Consider the following 23,517-nt stretch of genomic DNA (forward strand, 5'->3'; position numbering starts at 1 on the left):
TGTTTAGGATGAATTCAACCGCAGGATCAAGGCTCGACTTCCACCTAGTGCTCTGGACTAGCTCTGGACATTAGTAAAAAGCAAATGAGAAAAGTTGAAGAAAAATTATTTCCAGAGACTCATAAATGGGATATCTAAAGGCCGTCATTTTGACGAAGCCGAAATTTAAATAAAAGAAAATTAAATTAAAAATTATTGTGTTCGTACGTAGTTAAGCGACATTTTAAAATAAATAAATGTGATTTCTGAATTTTTTACTGAAACTTTTCCTAAATAATTGTCTGGACGGCAGGGTACATCCTATTTTGAAGGAAATTAAAAAAACTAATTAATTAATTGTGCTAGATCGCTTAAAAAGAAAGTTTATTTTTGAAGTTATTCTAATTTTTGGGCGGTATTTTGTAGTACGTCACATCAAACAAAAGTCGGAACAGTTCCAATTTAACGCGAAATATATTGGTCATCGTTTCATGTACTGCACTGCAAACGGGTGATTTATTAGTCGTTCGTCAAATCAATTTCGACATACGATATCCAGGTTTGGGTATGCGGCAAACAATGGGGGAATTATAAAATGTAGTAAAAAATTGCAAATCGCTACATCGCCAATCAACTTGAAGTTATTTGAAACACATTAAGAGACACCAAAGACAATTGCTCAACCACATCAATGTTAAAACGAGACAAATCTTGGATGTTGCCTACACCTTTTGTCCCAACTTAAAAGTATTATATAGCATTTATCGATCATATAAATACCGTATCTTGTGTAGATAAAGAAGCAAAATATTGGGTTTACTTATTTATAATTAAATGCTTAGCCATTAAACTAACTTATACTTATACTAAGCATAATTTTGTAAAAATATATAGTTTTTTCGATACCCATTTGCCTCTTTTATTACTGAATGATCCTGTGTGTATGGATCCTCTCAATTAGTCAATAATCTTAGTCGCAGGAAATATCAATGGGCAACTGAATCATAATGACGATGACTTGTCGAGCCGCAGCGAACCCTATTTTTGATTACAGTGCGACTTGAATTTGCTAATTGAATTAATTATTATAATTTATCTAAATATTCCAACAATGAGTCACAAGCTGCACAAGAACTACATCGGTATTTTGGCTTCTAAAATGCGCAAATTGATCTATAAAAGAGTCATTTGGACAATGAAATTTGCCTGATTAAAGAATGGATTCCAACCTCATCAGAAGGCTACTAGATCTGATCATTCACGATCAAGACGAATGAGCCATCGAAATCAAAACGCAACCCAAAAGCTAACTCGACTCGTTCTTTACAAGCTTGCAACTAACCCAACAATTGGATATTTATTTCCATTGCCCTTCCCTAATCTTCACTCCCTCCCCTCTTGATTTGGAATAAAAAAGAAACAACAAAAGTTGCTGCAATCTACCAATAGATTTCTAAACTATATTACAATAATAAATTTGTTATTTTCTAAATTTTCGATTCATTTCCAGGCAACAGTCTCCTGCTCGAGAAAAGGTTATGCAAGAACAATAAAGGTTCATTTTAAACATTTTTCAATTCATTCAATATCTCTTACAATATGAGCTAAATTTTCATATATGCACAAGGTTACATAGTAGGGATATTATTTTACAATATATATTTTACAAAGAGAAAATAAATAAACAAAATCTGTCGATGAACAACAAAAAAGAGAGTTTGAGAGATAAAGTAAGCATCTCTATTAAAATTTACTGGTATTATAATAATTAGTAATAAAACTAACGGTCAAAATGAAATATTAACCACCACGGTGACTCCCGAACAACGGCCGACAAAAGCTTCGAATGGCGATACAACCGATGACCATGATTTTTACGTTTCATTTATGATGTTCGTTCCGGACATTTTGTGTGTACTATCTTTGGCTTTTGCGTTAAAGAGTCTTCCGAAGGGGTTTCAGGAATTAAAGCTGTATGCACGATAATACCAGGCTGGTCTTCACTCTGTGGATGCAATTCACAACTTTCGCCTGGGGTGAGATTCGCTAGAGCTGCCAAAAGATCATGATTAACTAAAGGTTCCATCTCTTCTCGCGGCTCCCATCCGGCCGGTGGACTAGCAGGTGGCGATATTAAGAACTGCTTAGTGAGAGGAGGCGGTTGAAGATTCCGCTGCGAAACTGGAGTTACAGGCTGCGCAAAGTAGCAACTTATTGAGGTTTTATAAAATTCATATTGATGCAGTTGCACCCTAGCATTAGCCGCGGCGATTGCAGTGTCAAAATTGACCCGTAATCTTTTAAAACTCCTCAACCATTGGAAAGTTACATTTTCGGAGAACATTCGAAATAAGTCTTCAAGGTCCGCCTTTAATTTGTCATTTGTAAATACTTCGGAATGGATATTTGTGACGATCAAAGACGTAGGCAAATCGTCAAAGGAATCGGGATCGATTTCTTTCTCCTCGTCTTCAGAATCAAGTTCATGCAACGTCGGGTGCTGATTCGACAGCCCATCCGCTGGATTTATAAATATGTTTTCATCTGGTAAGAGTCTGTCGTCGCACTCATCCTGTGCATGTGACATTATGACCTTGGTTTCCTTTGAAAAATGGTCCTCGAGACGATATTGTTGCTTCTGAAGACGGAAATGCGTGGAATACCTAAAATAGAAAAATGTTTGTTTAGAAAACTTCCAAACTCGCATGTCAATCATAAATCAGAAACGTGCAAAATCAAAAGATTAATAGACAGTTTTGAGTTGAAGCCAAGTTGGAAAAAATTCAAATATCAAAAGTACTATAAACAAACGCGTTGTGTTTTCAAAAAATTCCCACCTGGGCCAGCGAACTTAAATATGTAATTTTAAATGGAAATTTTTAGTGACTTGTATCGATTTAGAGCAATGTGAATAACCAATGTGATGTAAATACAGACAGATTGACGCACGCATAGACATTTTTCAACTACTGACATAAAAAAGACTCTCTAGTATTTGATGGTAATTTTTAGCGCTAGCAAAGAATATTTTTAAGCGGCAAAATCTGGTTGATATTCTTATGTAAGACATTTAAAGATTTGTCTAGAGTAAGTTTACTTGAAATACTTAGCATTATAGACCAGGCAATTGCAGTTTTGTAGAAAATCCATCTCAGTCAGTCTCCTCCACCAGTGGGAGTCACTTTCCATGTGCTACTCCCATATATTAACAGAGACAGAACATTGGCACAGAATAATCGCATCTTCACGTTGGTATGGAGACAATTGTATTTTCAGATTTTATACAACTAGCGCTGTTAATGGGCCAAACAATATTCACTTTGGTGTCACCGTCGGCAGAAATCATGCTTGCTAGATATACAAGTTGATCGACGCCTTCGAAATTCTACCCGTTAATGCAGATAGAGTGTGATAACCTGTCAAGCTGACAGCCTTGGTTTTGATGGTGTTTATATTCAATTTGACTCTGTTTGCCTCTATTTCCAAATCCAGAAACATTTGACTAGGGTCCACGACTCGCCGAGAGAGCGCAGTCGAGGCGTTTGAGGGAAGATGTCTGGTCTTTTGAACTCCTCCACACCATGAAGAACGTCATTGATAAAAAGGATAAATTATAACGGTGACAAGATGCAACCCTGGTGGAGTCCACTTGGAGCTCAAATTTCTGAGATTTTACTTCGATGTAGTACGTTACATTTTGCGCCATCATAAGTCGCTCTGATAATTCGTTAGTTTCTCTGGAATGCTTCCCCTGAGTAGAACATTCTCTCGAAATCGATCAGGTAAAGCGAAAATGTAAACTCCGTGCACTGTTCTATAGTGGACCGTAGGGTGTTGATGTGATCAATGCAAAAGAAAGGAGAGCAGAATCCAACTTGCCGTCTGTCGGTCAAGTGTTCGAGATGTTCCTTAATGCATTCTAATACTCCTCAAATTCTCCCATTCAAGGCGAGTGCTCTTCTTTGGAATCTTAACGATCATCACTTCTTCCAATCTCTGGAAAAGATCTTGGATTCCCAGGATTTCTATACGAGCATAAGTAGCAAATCTGCAGGTGCAGATTAATAATTTCGCGGAGAGATCGTCGACCTCAGCGGCCTTACTTCTTTGAGTACCTTCATGGCGAAGATTGGAAGACCATCGCAAGATTTGCGATCACATGCTCTTTCGTGGAACAATAACAACACAATAACAAATTCCTTTTTGTCACGGCGCACACTACTTTGGACTTCCCCCTCGCAGCGGTTAATGGAGCCTTCATACTCTTTCGTTCATTGTAACGCCCCTTCGGACCTGACGACACCTAGATCATACAAACGGTGGATGTTGAACTTGGAAGGTGATAATTGTCAAAATGTGTGGGAGGGGGCAGACGCTACACACAAGCTAAGTCAAGCGACCATCAGATTGTGATCCCTCCGATTTCAGCGCCTCTCTTGTTGAGCACATTCAGAAGACAACTCCTAAATCTACTGCTGATCGCAAAGTGGTTAATCGGATTGCTCGTGCGGTAAGTTGAAATCCAACTGACTCACTGACATTATGGAAAGCTCTGTGTTCGTATAATGTGTTACCAATGACGAGGCGGTAGAACTTGTCGAAATCCACAAACCTCCCACCACTATTGTTATGGACTTCAAGACCGTGTTTCCCCATCATATTCCAAGCAAGTTGTTGTCAAAGCCCATCTTGACATTTAAATCACCTATTAAGATTATAATGTTACCTTTAAGAAGCCTCTCTTAAAGTACGTCTAATAGCGCATATAAAGCATTCTTCTTAATTATATCGGAAACTTCGTTTTGCATAACACTGTAAAATTGTGATCGTGCTTAAGCTGGATCGGAATTGTGCAGTCAAAAACCGTTTAGAAACCAGCACCCAGATCAAGAGAGCGAGTCTCGAGGTAGCAGTCGGTAACAATCCGACACGAGATTCGCGTCTGTTACCACTTGACTTTCCAGAGTACAAAAGCACATTGCTGCAAGAAGGAAGGGAGTATTCTCCAGAGTCCCACAACCTTACTTCTCTTAGCGCCAGAAAGTAAAAGTTACTAACGCAAGGGTTTCTATCCCATTTAGTCGCCCTTTGCAACAAACAGGTGCACAGGGACTTTGAGTGTATTCAAAAGCCCTCTGAGAACACTATAAGCGCCAAATGGATGCAGGCAGCCCATTGCTAAGCGAATTGGAGAAAAAGCGGAAGATGAAGACGCATCTGAAGGAAACTTTATCCAAATAGTCTCCAGGGCTAACAAGAATAAGAGAAAGAAGGGCAAAAGAAAACGGGTTCGGAACAAGGGCGAGGGAATGACTTTGTCGGGAGTCGGTGTTTAAGGATAACGTTACCTAACGCCGAATGAGACAGTGCTGGAATTTCGACGCAGGCTCAATGTTCTGGAGGACGCCATTTTGGGCGAATCCTTGTGATTTTACTGGTAGAGTCCTTGGATTAGGCATGCCTCACCCAGTCTCCAAAGGGAAGTGGATCCGGGAAATGTCGGAGAGAGCCAGATTCATTGTTTCAACCGGATCGACGATAACACTCCGGCGCTCAGACAGCGAAGAGATGTAACTTGCATCGTTTCGCTGTCGAAGAGTTCTCGGCATGTGATTACCAGTATATCGCGTTCAAAGTGGTTGAAGCTATTTCTCGGCATGCACCACCCTGGGGCTCATCTATGGGTGGAACATCGTGAGGGTCAATAGGGAGGGGAGATGCGTCAAAGTTCGTGGAGCAGGCAGAGTCGTGCTGAATGCCACCTTGGCGGGTAGTGGCATTGTCTATGATTAATCTGAAAATGATGACCTGCGAACATGCCTAGAAGGGCTCTAGCTTTGACAAGGCTTCCTGGTGGTGCACGGTGGAAATTTCCGACCTACGAAAGGAACGTAGTAAATTGGCATCCGGGGAAATTCAGTTATAAGCTGGTCGTCCAGAAAATCGGGGTTCCGTGAAAACCCTGCATACTTAGTACCGACCAGATGGAACACAATGTTCGGGTATTATTCCCCAGACTCCGCACGGGTTTATAGCAACAGCGAGAAAGACCTCGAAGAAGCAGAAGGCGCCAGATCCCGATATATAGGTGGAAATATATAAACTGGTGTTCCACCAACGGTCAAACTTTATGGTCAGCGAGTTCAAGGATTGTATGAAAGAGGGCGTTTTTCCTTGTCGCTTGAAAGTATCGAAACTCGCGTGGAACGGTAAAGTGAGTAGAGACCCTGAGCTGCCGTCTATAAAGTGCCCAAAAAGCTTATCAGCAGTAGACTCACTGAAACGATATGCACTTGCAGGGACTCATCCCGAAGGCACTTCGGGTTCAGAGCAGGGAGATTCACACCGGATGCTTCAATTCCGTACGGTAGACAGATATGCTAGGCACATTAGAAAACTCATTCTACGTACCTGGTTATCTTTTGCGGTTATTGAGGGTTTATCTCAGATACCACTCTCTGTTCTATGAGACGCTAGGAGGTTAGACGAAGATGGAGATCCATCCTAGGGCCTGACCTCTGTAACCTTTGCTACGATAGTCTGCTAAGATTTGCCATGCCAGAAGAGTCGCACCTGGTCGGTTATGCACGGACGCACATTGACGCACTTGTTGCTATAAGTGGATGGATAAATGCTTATGGTTTCAGCATGGGGCTGGGAAAAGGTAATATCTTGATCAGAAAGAGAATCCCGACCCTGAGTCTCATTTCAATCGGTGAATTCATTATAGAATCAAAGACAGAAGATAAATACCTTTGTTTGACGCTCGAGTAGCGGAGCAGTAGCGGACAAGACTGCAACTGGAGTCTAGGCCTTGAGTCTACTATAATTAATAGCCAAGGAGTAGCTTTCCCAAACTACAATATTTTGTTTTAAACTTATTGACTTCGCTAATGGCGAATATTATGAGACCTATATGTACGAGGATACGTATTCTTATGGAAGCAATATAGTCTGTTCTGCTCTACAGCGCGGAGATGTGGGATGATAATGGAGTTGTGTCGTAAGCGCCTCGCTCAACTGCAGAGACCAGTAGCTCCGCGAGTGGCGCTACTTTTATTTGATACCCCACATGACAATATTTTGTGAAAAAAAATGTATACCACCCTTTCGCATATTTGGGGAGCGCTTCAGCGTCTCATAAAGCAGGGGAGGATCTCTATATTCAAGAGGTAACCTGACACATGGAAAAAATTTATTAGTTTTTCTCGATATCTGCCTGTCTTACGAAATTGTAGGTATCTCTAACATCGAGCTTTACTAGGAACCAACGGCTGTCCGTCCCAATTTGGTGAATCGAATTCACAACTTCCATCATAGCATTTACTGTAGTGTGCACAAAGTCATTGGGATGAGTCCCCGACAACAAATACCGTTTTTGCGAGTCTATTCTTGATAAGCTTTTCATCTTTTTGGCTATATCAAACATGTTATACAAAGTGTGTATACCGACCATTGTGACCACGAGCAACAAGAGCAAGGATTAAACCAGCACCGAGCAGTAGCTCCGGAAGATCATGAAACATCAGTTTATGTAGCTTTGTCGGGATAGCATCAGGCGCTAGTACTTCCATATTTTTCAACAGGTCTACATTTTTTGCTTTTTCATGGTAAAAGTGGGCAATTCACACACCTTCCCTCATGTTTAAATCAACAAGAGTGGCCATCGGTACGGCATTAAGTAACCAGGGTTTCCACAGATCTCCATCTTCCCCGACGATTAGCTCCTGCCAGCAATAAGCTTTGCTCTTATTCATCATACAGTGGAGTCTCCTTTTAGTTCCTCTGTACTCTGTCATTTTGGGGCATGCCCCTTTCCGCTAGTTCCAACACTATATATCCTACTATATATATATCCCTAGGTAATTTTCAGAGACGTCTTCAGTCCACCGCAGTGGAATTCTTCAATTTCTTGGTACAGAAATCGTTCTTCTCATTCCTCTATACGTGAATCTAATTTGTCTGGAGTATCTGAATCACAATTAATTATTTTTTTCTAAGCGGCGTAATAGTTCTTGAGAATGTGATGCACACCCCTTGGATAAATAATCATAGACAACAACTATTTAACGTATTCGCCTTTCATCACTGACATTTTTCTTCCAAACAACCAGAGGAATGCATTCTATTCAAATAAACGACGCCATCGGTGTTTCTCTGGAATAAGAAAATTTCTAAAGATGCTCGGAAATAATTTCTGTTCTGCTTAACTACCTTTCACAATAAGCAGGAAGCGCTTCTTCCCGTATACAAAAAGGAAACTAGCGCGTATTATTCTCATCACAATCAAGTTCACGTCTTTGTTAAGAGGTTTCTCTGCAGTTTCTTTCCAGTGCAGCACCAAAAGTGCTCTTTTCTACCTTTCTGTTGCCAGTTAAATGAAGTTTTACAGTTTCATCAAAGTTTAATTGTATTCTCCTTCCAAATCTACGAAGACGTATAAAATATGGAACCTTTTCAAGGTCTTGTGAAAAACTGGGTGTGTGGGTGAAAAAGATATGATATTAATGATAATGAATGAACTAATGTCTGCCTTTAATGGTTATGGTATGCCTATTAGGTAAAGTATCTCGATTAAGTCTATAACAGACAGGAATTTTGAGACGTCTCCTATTTCTAAGTGCCCTAATCTACTTCGCCCAAGTGATGAACATTGTCCTAGACCATACATGGAGGTCTAATCACCCTCCCCACCGAATGTTTAGAGTGTCCATAGTTATCCCCAGCTTCCCCAGTGCAGTGTGGTAATGTAGTCTGCTTAGGTTCATATTTCCCCGAAGGGTATTGTGGAATGCTCAATTTCTGGTAAATTCATCCATTAAAGTTCCTTTAGCCTTTCTTTCCAAAGTCTTCCCTGCTTGACCAGCGACTAAAAATCAGTGAGTTGTGAGCAACCTGCGAATTTCGAAACTATACTGTTACGTTAACGTCAACAACGCCTCATATAGGGACTGATCGCACCTGGAAGACTCCTTCGAGGCTCCTCGGCAACGGTATCGAGGGTCTCCAGAATGCTTGCTTTGTCCAACTCGAGCAAAAATTCTAACGATATAAGCTGCACTTTCTGCGCTATACCAAGCGGTAGGAGATGCAAATTTGTTCAGTAACGCTCGCTCTGTCGACCTGCGAGCTGGTTTCTCACACGGACTGTAAGCTTCCGGTCCAGGTTAAGCACCATCACAATTAAACAGTGCCATGCGCCAATGAAGACTTCCAATATAGTGGAGAAGAATGCTTCCTATATGGATAGGATGTCCATCAAGGGATGTAAGAAGATGCTCCCTGAGGAGTTATCACTGGATGAAGAGAGAACCACAAGTCTTTCCGAACTGAAGGAAGTCGACGCGAGCGTCATCAAAAGAATCGAGGAGTTGAAACAAGAAAAGGCCGCCATGGTCCAGAAATTGGATTGTCAGTAGGGAATCATTAAATGATTGGAGCAGCGTTTGGCATCTATCGAAGGGAGATTGCCTATAACTACAACGGAACAGTAGCAACATTAACAACACCACAAGGAGTTCAACATCGTGCAGCGCAAGAAGAGGACTCGAAAAACTAAGATTAGTATTGGTCATATAAGTGCCTTCCGGAAAACTTACAGGCAGTCTCACACCACCCTCCCTCCCCCCCAATTACCGGCTCAAAGAAAAAAAAGGGAAAATTACTCCGATCACTGGGTACAAAATTAATGTACCTCAGTACCTTAGCACCTCCGGATATTGAAAGAAAAAGGGCTAACAGCAACTCTAAAGAATACGAGGGCCGACAGGACCCTATTCTTTGAACAGAGCATTGAAGATCATGCGGCGATCTTCAATCTCATTAAAAAAAAAGGGCTACACGCCACGACAAGCACCCCCACTAGTTTGAAGAACTCAGTCCTTGGTAATCCGCGGTCTCCACAGAGAGACAAAATCGTCTGATATAATGCGCGAACTCAATGAAGAGCACCCGCGTTTGAAGGTCAAAAACGTGTCTAATCTAGTCGCGCGAGCTGACAAACTTCTTCATAGCCTGAACCCAACACTTCCGTTGAAGTCGCAATCGAGGCTATTCATGGCTACCTTCGAGTTGTCTCAAGAGCTCATTGGAGCATTCAAGCTCAAGTATATACTCCACTAAAAAATTTCGGACACATCGCCCTCAATTGGTCCATTGCGCACAGATGCGTGAAGTACACAAAAACCTAGGTGCGAGAGGAATGCCCAAGACTCGCGGCATAGACGCCACACTGCTGCAAAAATGCAGCCAGACTGGACATCCCGCCAACTACTACGGATGCCCGGCATACAAAGACATGGTTGCTGAATGCTGATGCAATGAGAGCGTATCTTACGCTTAAGTAACCAGGAATACTCTTCCTAAAACTACTGCCCTCAATATCCGCCAAGCTTGGCCCAACCAGGCGTATCTTACGCTCAAGTAGCTAGGAATACTCTTCCTACAGCTGCAGCCCCTCAAGCTCCGGAAGGCAACAAATTGGTCTTCAAAAACTGGTTCGAAACTCTTGCTTCAGCTCAAACCAACAAACAGCGACAATTCGCTGGTATTCAACTTATCATGAGTCTTTTGAGTTTAATATTATCACATTCAACTCCGCACAAGAGCTAGTAGATTTCCTGAAAGTGGATTTCTACTGTGTTTCAGAGACATGATTAAAAGGCAGATACAATGTAAATTTTACCGAACATAATATTATCTGGAACGATACCAACTGCGGTACCGCCCTCTCAGAAGAGACTATGAATTTGAGAAAGTTGCTATCGGAAAACTGCAAACCTGTTCCGCGACAGCGTTTTTAGTTAAAAGCACCGACAATAGACGCATCTTAATAGCTGCAGTCTCCATCAAATGCAACTCATCACCCGAGCAACTGGCGACGTCAACTCGAAGCACACTTCCTGGGGCGATTTGGCAAAAATCGAAATGGGGTAACCTCCGGCTGGATGGATTGACAACCAAAACTCATTAAATCAGCTTCAGATGGTCTTGAACGCCACATTCACAAGACCTGAAAGTCAATCCATACATTTCCTGATGCCTACAGAGGCTATCACATTACAGGTGTTAACGTGTCAAACCTTACCAGGCATGTCCCACCACTTTGCACTTGAGCTCAAACTTTCCTTCGCCTCTCAACTGCAAAAGTGAGTACCCAACAAAATCGGATCCTTCGCCCATACTAACTGGGATAAGTTTAGGTAAGAATTAGTACCACAGCTGAACCTGAAAAAAAACTCACAGTCTCGTTACGATCTATAAGATATTCTCCGCTATCTTGCTAGGCCGGATAGCCCCATTATCATTGGGCAATACCAAAGAGGTTTCACTCCAGGCAAATCAGCAACAGATCAGGAGAAAATGATCCGTGATGCTGAGGTAAATGCAAGGGGTACGATCCTCTTTAAGTCCACCCAACTACTAGCCTATGCTGACGATATCGACATCATAGGAAGAACCTCCCGAGAGTTACAAACTGTCTTCATCAAGATCGAGCAGACGGCAATTGGCGCGAGATCTTGGGCTGCACATCAATGAAGGCAAGACAAAATATATGGTGGCAACGTCAGCACTAAAAAATCAACCAACCAACATCAAACCGCACTGGTCCAACAGGAAGAATAAAGATAGAAGACTACAACTTTGAAACCGTTGATAATTTCTCCTATCTACGGTGGAAAATCACAACCGATAACAGCTACGATGATGAAATCCGTGCACGGTTGTTGGCAACCAAAAGAGCCTATTTCAGCTTACAAAAACTGTTCCGCTCGAAACGTCTCACCATAGGGTCAAAGCTCTTACTGTACAAGACTATGATCTTGCCAGTCCTCATGTATTCCTCGGAGACTTGGGTTCTTAGCAAGAAAAATTGCGAACTCTTGACCGAAAGAAGAATCCTCCGAAGGATTTTTGGCCCCCTGCATGAGGAGGATAAATGATTTCGTAACCTACATAACGACGAAATCTATTAGCGGTACCATGACCGTCAGATTGTTGATAAAATGGATGATCCAGCCGAGACGAGGCAGACCCTGCCTGAGATGGAGCGATGGCGTAGGTCAGGACGTCAGACAGTTTTTAGGGATATCGGATTGTTGGACCTCGGCGCAAAACCGGGATGTCTATAGTTGCTTATTAAGGCATTCCTAGACGGATACCGGTTGTTGTGCCGTTGATGATGATGAATCATGAGTTATCCTGACTACCCGATGGAAACCTTGTTTTGAGGTGATTCGGTTCTCATCATTACCACTAGCTTAATTCTCAATATTTTTTCGCGTAAATTTTGCAGAATATTCGGAAAATAAGGCTTAATAACGTGCACTTAAAGAACATTAATAAACAAGCTACTCTGAAGAAAATTTAAAAGACCCCCAAAAAACCTAAAGCTAATTTTTTTTATTGGATATGAGGGATCCTAAGTCCACATCTACTTGATGTTGAACCAAACCAGATTTTCAGAAAACACACAGATTACTAAGTTCCATCAAAGAAATTATACTCGAATTAGAGGTCATGTCATCCTGGGGCAGAAGTGAGGCAGCGTCTGATGAGTTGCCTCTACCCTGGACGAAACCGCTAGGCACTTTTATTTAAATGTTTGGGTGTTGTGCCCAAAACGAGGGGTCCGTGGACCAAAAACGTGAGAGAAAGTTGCTCAAATAGATTCTTCATATCCCTAACAAAAATGTACCTTTAGCCCGGCTTAAGCTTAAAGTACTGCGGGTTTTAAGTTGGATATAATTCGTACCCTTATCATGATTGTGATTATATAAAAGGGAACGATTTCCATCTGTTGCCATTTTCGGTTGCGTCGCCCCCAGGGCAGAGGTGAGGCAGCGTTTAATGAGCTGCCTCTGTCCTAGATGAAACCGTTAGTGGTTTTTGTGTTTATCGTTGAATATTTAAGTGCTGCACCCGAAAGGAGGAGTCCGTTGACCATAAAGTGAGAGTAAGATGCTCTCCATCTGGTCAGCTCAAACATCAAGTATATAGATGTGGACTTAGGATTCCTAATTCCGAACGACAGCTGCATCATGCCAAATTGGGAGTTGCAGCCATCCAGTCCTATGAGAAGTGGCGGATGCAACGCTCAAGTGAACGTACGCGACTATCACACAGTGATCCGAGGCCGATGTCATCGCCTCTCTTGCTGCGCAAATCCAGGGGACAACTTCTAAATTCATTACTGATCGCGAAGTGGTCGATCTAATTGCTCATACGATGTGTGTCAGTTGAAACTCAACTGGCCTTATGGCAGACTCTGCGCTCGAACAATATGTCGCCAATGACGATACAGTGGAAGCTGTAGAAAATAACCCGACACCGGATTCGCTTCTACTACCACTTGACTTTCCAAAGGATAGGAATACTCTCCACAGTCCCACAATCGCTTAGGACCAGAATGTTCAGATTTTATCATTAGAATTCCCATTCGAGTTGGAGAGAGGGAGCATTCTGAGAAGAGAAACTAAGGTTGCTACCCACAAATTTCTGTCCCTGTTAGTCGTCTCTTACGACGAACAGGGAAGACTTAAGAGTGAATTCTTAAGCCCCAACTCACAGGGGTAGCATAAAATAATTTTTTTCAAAGCCAACACAAATCGAGCACACTTACTTTCTGGACATGCCTAGTAGTTTTTGGCGAGATGATGGAGGAACAGTGCGCGGAAACCAATTTACGTCAACGTATCTGGGGTGTTGCACGTCAGATGAAAGTCGTGCCTTATTAATGAGGTATAGATGGTGGACAAAGCTTGGTTACACCAATATGAATATTTGAAGTATGATTGGAACTGCGTAGAGCAAATAGGGAGAATCCTCTCAAGGATGTGTGTAGCTTACACAATGCGGAAACCTATGAGCGAGATCGCGTCCATTTTGTTGTAGATAAGATCCGACTTAATGGGCTGTGGTAAGCAAAAGGCGGTAATACAGCTAAGAAAATCTATATAGGCAAAATCTATAGTAGAAAAAGAAGATTTGGCAGAACCTATTTTAGACGGAGCTATGATGTAGGCGAAGACACCAGGCAGCTGGCAGGGGTATCGAAGTGGTCCACTTAAAAATACAGCCCAGCATTCCAAAATATACTAGTACTTCCAATTTTCAACTTTAATAAAATCTTAGAATGCAGTTTCATAATTAAGTCCCAAGTGTTGAGGATGCTGAGAGTCCTGAGTCCCCACCCACTTGGTGACGGACCGGGCCACTGGGGAAGTAACTTACTTCCTCTTTTGTAGTCGACGGACTACTACTAGGTTAAACATAGTATGCTGGTCCCAAGCCCAGCTAAAGGAGGAGGGTTTGATGCAACGTACTCTGTACTATCCTCAGTAAAACAAAAATAAAATGCTGAAATCAGGGGAAGAGATAAATAGACTACAGTTGGAGTTATTCCACTATGCTAAATCCTACCGCATCTCTCTTGGTAACAGGTCCCGCAACAGGCCGACCAAGAAAATGCTTACAACGTCGTTACAAACATGATGATTGGATTGAGTCACAAGCCTCAGAGAAATGCTAGGGCGTCCACCTCAGCCGACGCGGCAGGACGGGCCCCGGGCTTGTCGAGAAATGGGCAAGGGTTCTTGACGCATGGAAGGCGTCAGGACGTAAGCAAGTTAGTCCGAACAAAACGAACAAAACAAATACGTGTCTGCACGCTAAATGTTGGCACTCTAACTGGAAAGACCGAGGAACTCGCAAGAGCCCTTCGGAAAAGGCGCATTGATATCTGCGCTCTGCAAGAAACCCGATGGTCTGGTGCCAAAAGCTGCGACATTGAACGCGAACGCGGTAAAAATGGCTATAAACTTCTCTATTTTGGTAACTCACACACTCCATACGGTATTGGCATTGCCATCTCAGAGGGTTTCCTTGATGCCATTAAAAAAGTCGAACGATTTGATGACCGGCTGATGAAGCTCACCATTATATCAGCTGATCGCACTATTCAATTCTTCACCGCGTGCGCACCACAGACAGGTCGACCTGATGCCGAGAAAGATGCCTTCTGGCAACTTCTCGATGAAAAGATTTCTCACGTGCCTGTTGACGACTATATTATCATTCCCGGCAGGTGCCATGGGGGAAAGGTGTTCGGAGCGCGCAATGAGTGTGGCGAGATTATATTCGATTTTGCGGACACACATGACCTTGTACTTATGAATGCATGGTTCATCAAACGATTGTTTCATCTTCCTACGTTTTATAATGGGGATAGTAAACGCAAATCGACTATATTCTCATAAGACGCCAACATTTTACCACTGTCACTGATTGCAAAGCCGTTCCCTATGAGACCATCGTACTTCAACATCGGCCGTTGTTTGCTGTCCTGCGAATTAAGCCACCGATAAGACACATTAAATGGTGGCGATTTTGTGAGAAGGAAGAAGAAACGATCTCACTCACACGATTATCAACTATTACGAATGTGGAAGGATCGTGGAACCAAATGAAAGACACGATCCACAAAGCGGCCTCTGCAACCCTCGGGGTCACCAAGCCGGGTAGGCGGGACATCAACCGAGATACTTGGCTTTGGAATGATGATGTTGAAATGAAGGTCCGTGAAAAGAAACGCCTCTACCACAAATTTCTCGATAAAACGCCTGCTAACTGACAAATTTATAAGAATGCCAACTGGGAAGCAAAGAAAGCAGTCGCTGTCACCTCAGCGAACCATTACAAAAACCTTTACGCTGGGCACTTGGGATGGCGGGGGAGATCTGTATCGACTTGCTAAAAGCTGTAACGAACGTACACAGGATATCGAACACTTCTGTTGCATTAATGACAAGAACCCGCCGCCTGGCTATGCTAGCCAGGGTAAAACTGTACACGGCCACAAGAGAATTCAGTATCCCGACGAAATTGATAAGACTGACTAAGCTGATCCTGACCAATGTGCGAGGCCAGATAAAAGCAGCAGGATCACTCTCAAGACCATTCGACATAAGCAACGGTCTATGACAAGGGGATGCCCTATCATGCGTCCTCTTTAACCTGGCCCTCGATGCTGAGGTAAATGCAAGAGGTACGATCCTCTTTAAGTCCACCCAACTACTGGCCTATACTGACGATATCGACATCATGGGAAGAACAACACGAGACGTACAAGCTACCTTCAACCAGATGGAGCAGGCGGCGCTAGATCTTGGACTACACATCAATGAAGGCAAGAAAAAGTATATGGTGGCAAAGTCAGCACCGAAAACCAACCAATCAACAACATCAAACCGCACTGGTCAAACAGGAAGAATAAAGATAGGAGAATGCAATTTTGAGACCGTTGATAATTTCTCCTATCTAGGGTCGAAAATCACAACCGATAACAGCTACGATAATGAAATCCGCCTTGTATTCCTCGGAGACCTGAATTGTTAGCAAGAAGAATTGCGAACTCTCGGCCGCGTTCGAGAGAAGAATCCTCCAAAGAATTTTTGGTCCCCTACATGAGGATGGACGATTCCATAACCTACATAACGACGGATGTGGGATGTGGATAAAATCCGGCTGAATAGTAACGGTGGGCGCGTCACTTAATCCGTATGGATGAGGATGATCCAGCCCAGAAAGTCTATAAGGACAACATCTATGGTAGAAAAAGAAGATGAGGTAGACTCTGCCTAAGATAGAGCGATGGCGTAGGTCAGAACGCTTTTAGGGATCTCGAATTGGTGAACCTTAGCGCAAAACCGGGATGTCTGGATTTCCTTATTAAGGCAGACCTAGACCGGATTACGATTGTTGCGCCGTTGATGATGATGGACACCGTCACACGGGACATCCAACGTCCAGAGCCCTATACACTGCTTTATGCAGATGATGTTTTCCTAGCATCTAATAGCAAAAATGATCTCGAGAAACTTGTCCAAAAATGGAATGATCGCCTCATGCAACACGGTTCCAGATTGAATCTAAACAAAACTGAATTTTTGACGACCGATCCCTATGAAACAGACAAAATTACTGTCAGCGGCGATGACCTACCCGGAACTGAGCGATTTAAATACCTAGGGTCAACACTATCAGCCAATGGAAAACTACGTTATAAAATTGTTTCATGTATTAAGACAACCTGGATGAAGTGGCGATCCACAACTAGTGTTCTTTTTGATCGACGTATTAACGAACGTCTCAAATCTAAAATTTACCGCAATGTTATTCGTCCTGCCGCCCTCTATGGTTCTGAGTGTTGGCCAACTATAAAAGACAATGAACGGCGTCTTACGGTAATGGTGACGAAGATGTTGCGCTGGACTAGTGATGTGACACGTTTTGATCACATCCGAAATGAGGAGATCCGCGATAGTTATGGGGTTGTACCGATCGTGACAAAATTGTGAGAGAGATGTCTACGATGGTATGGTCACGTAATGCGTGCTAAAAGAATTCATCTGCCAAGATTGGTGTGAACATCGAAGTCGATAGTAAACGACCAAAAGGCCGGCCGAAACAATGGTTCCTTGATACGCTGGATGAGGATTTAAAAGCCTCGAGATTGCACCCAGATCAGACATTCGATAGAGCCAAATAACGAAACCGATTACGACGAGCCGACCCGGGCTGTGAACGGGATATAGGCTGAAGAAAAAGAAGAAGACCATCTGCCGTTACTTTCGGTCACGATGCTCCCAGAGCAGAGGTGAGGCAGCGTCTGATGAGTTGCCTCTGCCTTGGACGACACCGTCAGTCAACTTTTTCGTTCTTTTTTAAAGAGTTAAGTGTCTATTAATACCTAATTATTTTCATCTAAACTTACTCCATTCAAATATAAATAAAACTTCCAAAGTAACCCGTCTTCGCCTTGCTCTCCATCGTCATAAAGTTGATTTCAACAAAATTGGTTTAGGCACTTCCTCGTCCAACACAAATAATTTCAAATCGTGGTACGACATTCATAAAGATAAAAGTGAGCAAGTTGCTCTGAATAAACGGAACTACTTTTAGATATATTAATGCATGACTAATTGATACTTCCCGTCAGTGTAAGAAGAAACTATACAACTGCCACAGAACTATGAATATACTTTCCAAGCATCCTTCCAGGAAATTGGATTCTCTAAGTAGATGAATAATATATCGTAGAAGCTTTAATTAATTACCTTCATCCGTAGTTGTAATTATTGCTCAATACAAGTAAAACATGAATAAGCTTTCAAATCTCCAATAAATTTAAGACTTTCTTTGAGTAAGAGAGCTCCTGCTTCCAATTGAATTAATTAGAATATTTGGAAAATGATTCATATAAAGCAACGGAAAATATATGTCGTTCGTGAAGCATTTTCATCTGAATTGTAGTCCCAGGTCAATGTTAAATGTTGCAATGTGATTCCTTGATTGATAATCAAAGTTAATCCGAAAGCTATTTCCAATTGCGTGCCAACCATTGTTGTTTATTTGATACATGCTCCCCATAAATATAATTCTGATGGAATTTCACCTAATTAAGTTACAATTTATCATGTCCATGTTTACAAAAGAGATGTATATGCAGCATTCAGATGCAATTCAGAATAGGAGTCATATGCTTAAAGCTGGCTGCGACCGTCATCCCGGCATGCTTCTGTCAGTGGAAAATCCAAAACATTATAATCCATCAAATTTAAACGCTAAATTCTGAAACGAGGAGCCGCCGTTCTGGTGGACTCAATCACAAAAATTTCAATCTAAAAATAGGAAACATTGCAATCTACCAAGTGAGGGTGATGACGCACTATTCAGTTTAAGCCCCAAAAATTCCTTTAAGCATTTTTTCCATTGATTTCGTGGATTGATGCGAATTTCGCAGTGATACAAAGTTGGTTATTAAAAAGATGAAAGTAGTGTTGGTTATTGTTACGAAAATTCCTATAAATTGTTCACTTTATCACATGAAAAATTTCTTTTCGACATTCTTTTCATTGAGTTGAGCATCACGATTAAAGCCATGCCAACATCAAAATTTCGCATATATTGACAATTAAAGGTCTTTTTAAGGCTTTGTTTGCAAAACAAGGAATGCAGGAATGAGCCTGTGAGTCCACCGACCCTTTCCCGAGCTTTCCCACCGCTCTTGCCATCTATTTATGGATCTCTCCCTCTCAACGTTCTTCGTCTGAGATAAGGGAACGATCGGCTTCGCATTGTATATATTCGCCATCTCATCTGCCAACATGTCAGTCGGCATCATTCCAGAGATGACGAATACTGCATCATCTGAAACAGTTCAGAAGGCAGAGCATACCCCTAGGGCTGTCCTCCTGTAGACTGCGTGTATGTGTGTACAGTGGAGGAGAAGCTACAGCTTCTGAGCACTCAGGCCGTGTTGGCTCATTGTACTCGCTACCCGCGTCTAACAGAATATTCCGGATTCGTTGACGTATCGCAGGATTTCCGTTAGTGGATGTCATGTTACCCGTCGGAATTGGAGAACATTGGCACCAAAAATTTGATGCTTGATGCGTCCATAGGCGGGGCATTCACATAGAAAATGCTCCGTGGATTCCGCTTCCTCATTGCAAGAGAGAAACGTATCATCTTGAGTAATTCCTATTCTGAACATATGCCCAACTAGTGAATTATGGCCTGTCAGAATGCGCACAATACTCTTGGAAGTCCTCTGCTTTTCGACAGGATAAACTTTGCGGTACGTATGTTCGCTTCTGGTAAGAAAAGTTTGGTGTGTCAAGCAGCATTTAGGCTTTGCCGCCTGTCATTGTGGGAAGCTTGCTCCTTCCTAGACTTAGCCAATGCTACTGATACTCCAATTGTTGGTTCCGGTCCCGGCATAGAGGAGATGACCCCTCTTTCGCTATAGCATCCGAAATTTCATTTTCGTCCACGCCACAGTGACCAGGTACCTAGAGTAGTTCCACCGTATTGAATCTAGAGAGTTCAAACGGTTTCTGCATTCCTGAACGATTTTCCAGGTGATCAAAGGACTACTCAACGCCCTCAATGCAGCTTGGGTATCACTGCAGATTGCGATGCGCCTGCCCTTCAACCGCTCGTCAATCCCCCAGGATACCGCCCTTAGGATCGCATAAACTTCGGCTTGAAAAACCGTTTCATATTGTCCAAAAGGAAAAGCCCACTTCTCGTTTTTATTTGAGAGGTAGACTCCGGCTCCAGAATCCTCTTCTGTTTTTGAGCCATCGGTGCAGAAGAATTCCGTATATCCCGCCACGCATTCCTCTGGGACTTCGCAGTTCTCTCTACGCTTCAGGGTAACTTCATATCTTCTACCAAACAGATGTACGGGGACCCGAGAATCGGAAGGCATTGTAAGAACTGGATTCAGTCCTCCCAGCAACTCTTTAAATGCTCTGTTCCCCTCCCCCCACATCCGTTGTTTCCCCATAGATCTAATCGAATTAGTCTATGAGCTGCTCTCATTGCAGTGCTTTGAATAAATATACCCAGAAGCTGCAATTGCATTCAGAGCTGCGCCGGATGTCGTGCTCATGGTACCAGTGATACCTAGACACACAGTTCGTTGCAGTGGGGCTAGTTTACGGTGAAAACCTTTTTGTGTCACCTTAACCCACCACACTACGGATGCATATACGAACATTGGCCTAATGATGACAACGTATATCCACATTACCACATGAGGCCTGAGTACCCATGTCGAGGCAAAGGTCCGTCTGCAAAGCCCATTAACTGTGAGAGCTCGTTTCATCTGTACCTCTACATATTTGTTCCAAAGAAGTTTTTTATCTAGAGTAACTCCCAGATATTTTACTTCTTCAGGGAGTTGAAGGGTAGTACCCCTCATCTCAGGGATGCAAAGTCCATCCAGTTTTCTCCTTTTTGTGAATAAAACCATTGTGGTTTTATTTGAATTAACTGAAAGACCATGTCTGAGGCACCAGCTATCTATCAAATCAACGGCACATTGTATATTTCTCCACACCGTTCCAAGATCCCGATCAACAGCAAGCACAACCACGTCATCAGCACAAGCTTGAGCGTGTATTGGCAAATTTTGCAGTTCGCATAATAGTGAGTCGATCAGCATACTACACAGAAGTGGCGAAAGCACACCTCCTTGGGGGCAGCCCTTCGTTGCTTCTGCAGTTAGATAGCGATCGACACCCACCTCAGCGCACAGCAATCTCTGCGTTAGCATAGCATGGATCCACTTAATTAAAGCATCATCAACACCATGCTCTCTGGCGGCATCACAAAGTTTTTGAAAAGGCGCACAGTCAAAAGCCGCTTCAATGACCATGAACATCCCCATCGCGTACTCACTATTCAAAGTTGCATTTGTGACCAAAGAATGAAGGGCAGACTCGAAAGACTTTTCACGGAGGTAAGTATGTTGGTTTTCACTAAGTGGGTGTGACCTAAGTGCGTTTCCTTTCAGCAAAAATCAAGTCAAGCTGATCTGTCTGAAGTTCTTTGGATTAGAATAGTCATCTTTACCACGTTTCGGTATGAAGACTACTTGAACCTTTTGCCAAGAGGAAGGCACGTTGGTTGCTCTAAGTGCTCCATACCCTCCTTTAGCATTGCCCGATAGATCCCATCCATGCCAGGTGTTTTGAAATGTTCAAAGGACAGTATGGCAGCTCTCACCTTTTCATGGGTCTCTCCTTCGCCTTCCAATTCCTCACAGTACGCTCTAAAGGAGTTTCGTTCGAAATACCTAACGAGTCTCTTATATTCACGCGGTAAGTTCCTGAAATTTAACCAGTCTTCGTTCTTGTTACTTTTGCAAGCACGGTTTAGGAGTCGCCTGGTTGATTTCCTGAGTTTTTGTAGTTCCCGGTTCCACCAAGGAATCATTTTACCGCTTTGGCCTCGGGAAATAAGAAAAGCCTCTTCATAGCACTCTAAAAGTGTGCAGATTGTTAGGTCAACTACTTCGCTTCTTCTCGGTCCCACGAACGTAGGGGTGCACCTTACGTTTGCAGTCATAAGACCAGCTAAAGTGATGAAATCAAATAGCTTCTCCCCTTTAGGATTGCATTTGCTACTGCCCCAATAAATATGTTGAGTATTCGCATCGCAACCTATTAAGAGCTCGAGACCACTCGATTCTGCATACGCCACCAGATCCCTAAGCTCTTGCGTGGGTGGAGGATACAAAGAACCATAGGGTAAATAAGCGGAGGCAACTATATTGTTTGTCCTCTTGCCATTTATCTGGTATTGTATGATGACCGTAGCTAAATCCTGGGAACAGTGCTGTCTCAGCATGGTTGCCTCTAACCGTCTTGAAATCAGGACGTAAGCTCTTTCATCGTAGAAGATCCTAGCTCCCTTTACTGATCTAATGCCACAGATTCTGTTAAACCGAACCCACGGCTCTTGCACCAGAAAGATGTTCCGCCCCTGTATGCACTATCCTCCGCGCACAGCTCCATTGCGGGAGAGCGCACCGAAGATGCTGCAATTTCCTCTTTCCTGATCGTGGCTTCGTTCCAGGCTCCAGCATTTTTTTCCACAGGCATTTCCGGAGGATGGCAAATTGTCCCTCTGAGATTTTGCCATCCTTGGAGGAAACTTCCACGCCAGCAGTCAGAACAGAGGCTGCAGCTTGCGCATACGTCCTCTTCCTTCCAGCCTTCGTGTTCGTATACCTATGGGAGGGACCAGCTTCATTGAGATCTCTCTCGCTGATTTGATCGCCTCGCGACACACTGGTCCAAATCCCCGCGAGACGCGTGGATGTAAGCCCTGGTGCGGAGCACAATAAAGCGTTGGCCAGAGGAGATGTGTTGGTCTTACGCTGCTTGCGCTCATTACCGCTGACAAAAGAGTCTGGTGCGTCCAGTGTGGATCTTATCGGGGTTTCCAGTTTATCCCCACCTTCTGCCGGAGATTCCGCTTCCTTGCGTCCGATTTCTCTGAACGTTACCGCGTCTAGTGGTACAGCCACCTCCATGTCCTCATTCCCTAGGTGCTTCATCTTCCTTCGCAGTGCTCTCTTCTGCCGTCGGCTTGGGGCCTTTCTACGTTCACCGTGTCCGGGCCGCTTGGATCCATTTCCACATATTGGCGTTAAACCAGTAGCGTCCACGTCACCAGCTTCCCTTTCTTCCGCTCTTCCCGGTAAGGGTAAAGCAGAAGGTTCTGACAGGCAAGATTCAGCCTGTAGTCCCCCTCCTTAGTGGCCGAGGTTCCCTTCTGCCGAGCCTTCCTCTTCCGTTTGCGGGTAGATTTGGGCTGTAGTACCGCGGACGGGCCAGCCGTAGTCGGATTTCCAGTTTCTCCCAAGTTGAGAGTTTCCATATTTTCCTTTCTGGCTAACGCCGTAGGCACTAAATGCAAGCTTTCCACTGAGCCGGAAAGCATGCCTTCTACAGATTTATCTATAGGCGGGTACGAATGTGGTGAGGCCTCCAAAATCCGCGCCTCGGCCGCGACATGATTGCTCATGGCCGCGGGTGGATTCCAAGTCTGTGACTTCTTACCACTTGGAGAGTTTATATCCTTCGTTTCCATATTCATATTTTGGATACCCTTAGTGTAGTAGTAAACTACTACAGGCCCCCCCACGACGACAAGGTGGTGTCCAAGGGGGGAACACTGTCG

General features: G+C 43.3%; 1 protein-coding gene across 3 annotated transcripts in view; it reads right to left on the reverse strand.

Annotated features, from left to right (window-relative positions):
• Window positions 1-1,535: 1,535 nt before the first annotated feature.
• Window positions 1,536-23,517, reverse strand: part of LOC119658864 (protein sarah) — a 132,952-nt gene continuing 110,970 nt past the window's right edge. For 2 of the 3 annotated variants that reach the window (XM_038066620.1, XM_038066621.1), the window contains one exon: window positions 1,536-2,642. In XM_038066620.1, the coding sequence (XP_037922548.1) occupies window positions 1,865-2,566 (702 nt within the window). In that variant the 5' untranslated portion in view covers window positions 2,567-2,642 and the 3' untranslated portion in view covers window positions 1,536-1,864. Of the gene's footprint in view, window positions 2,643-2,816; window positions 2,947-23,517 lie in introns of those variants that run through there. The other variant, XM_038066622.1, reaches the window with a different exon arrangement.

The sequence above is a fragment of the Hermetia illucens genome, chromosome 6 (genome assembly GCF_905115235.1).
Source record: "Hermetia illucens chromosome 6, iHerIll2.2.curated.20191125, whole genome shotgun sequence".
NCBI classification, from domain to species: Eukaryota; Metazoa; Arthropoda; class Insecta; order Diptera; family Stratiomyidae; genus Hermetia; species Hermetia illucens.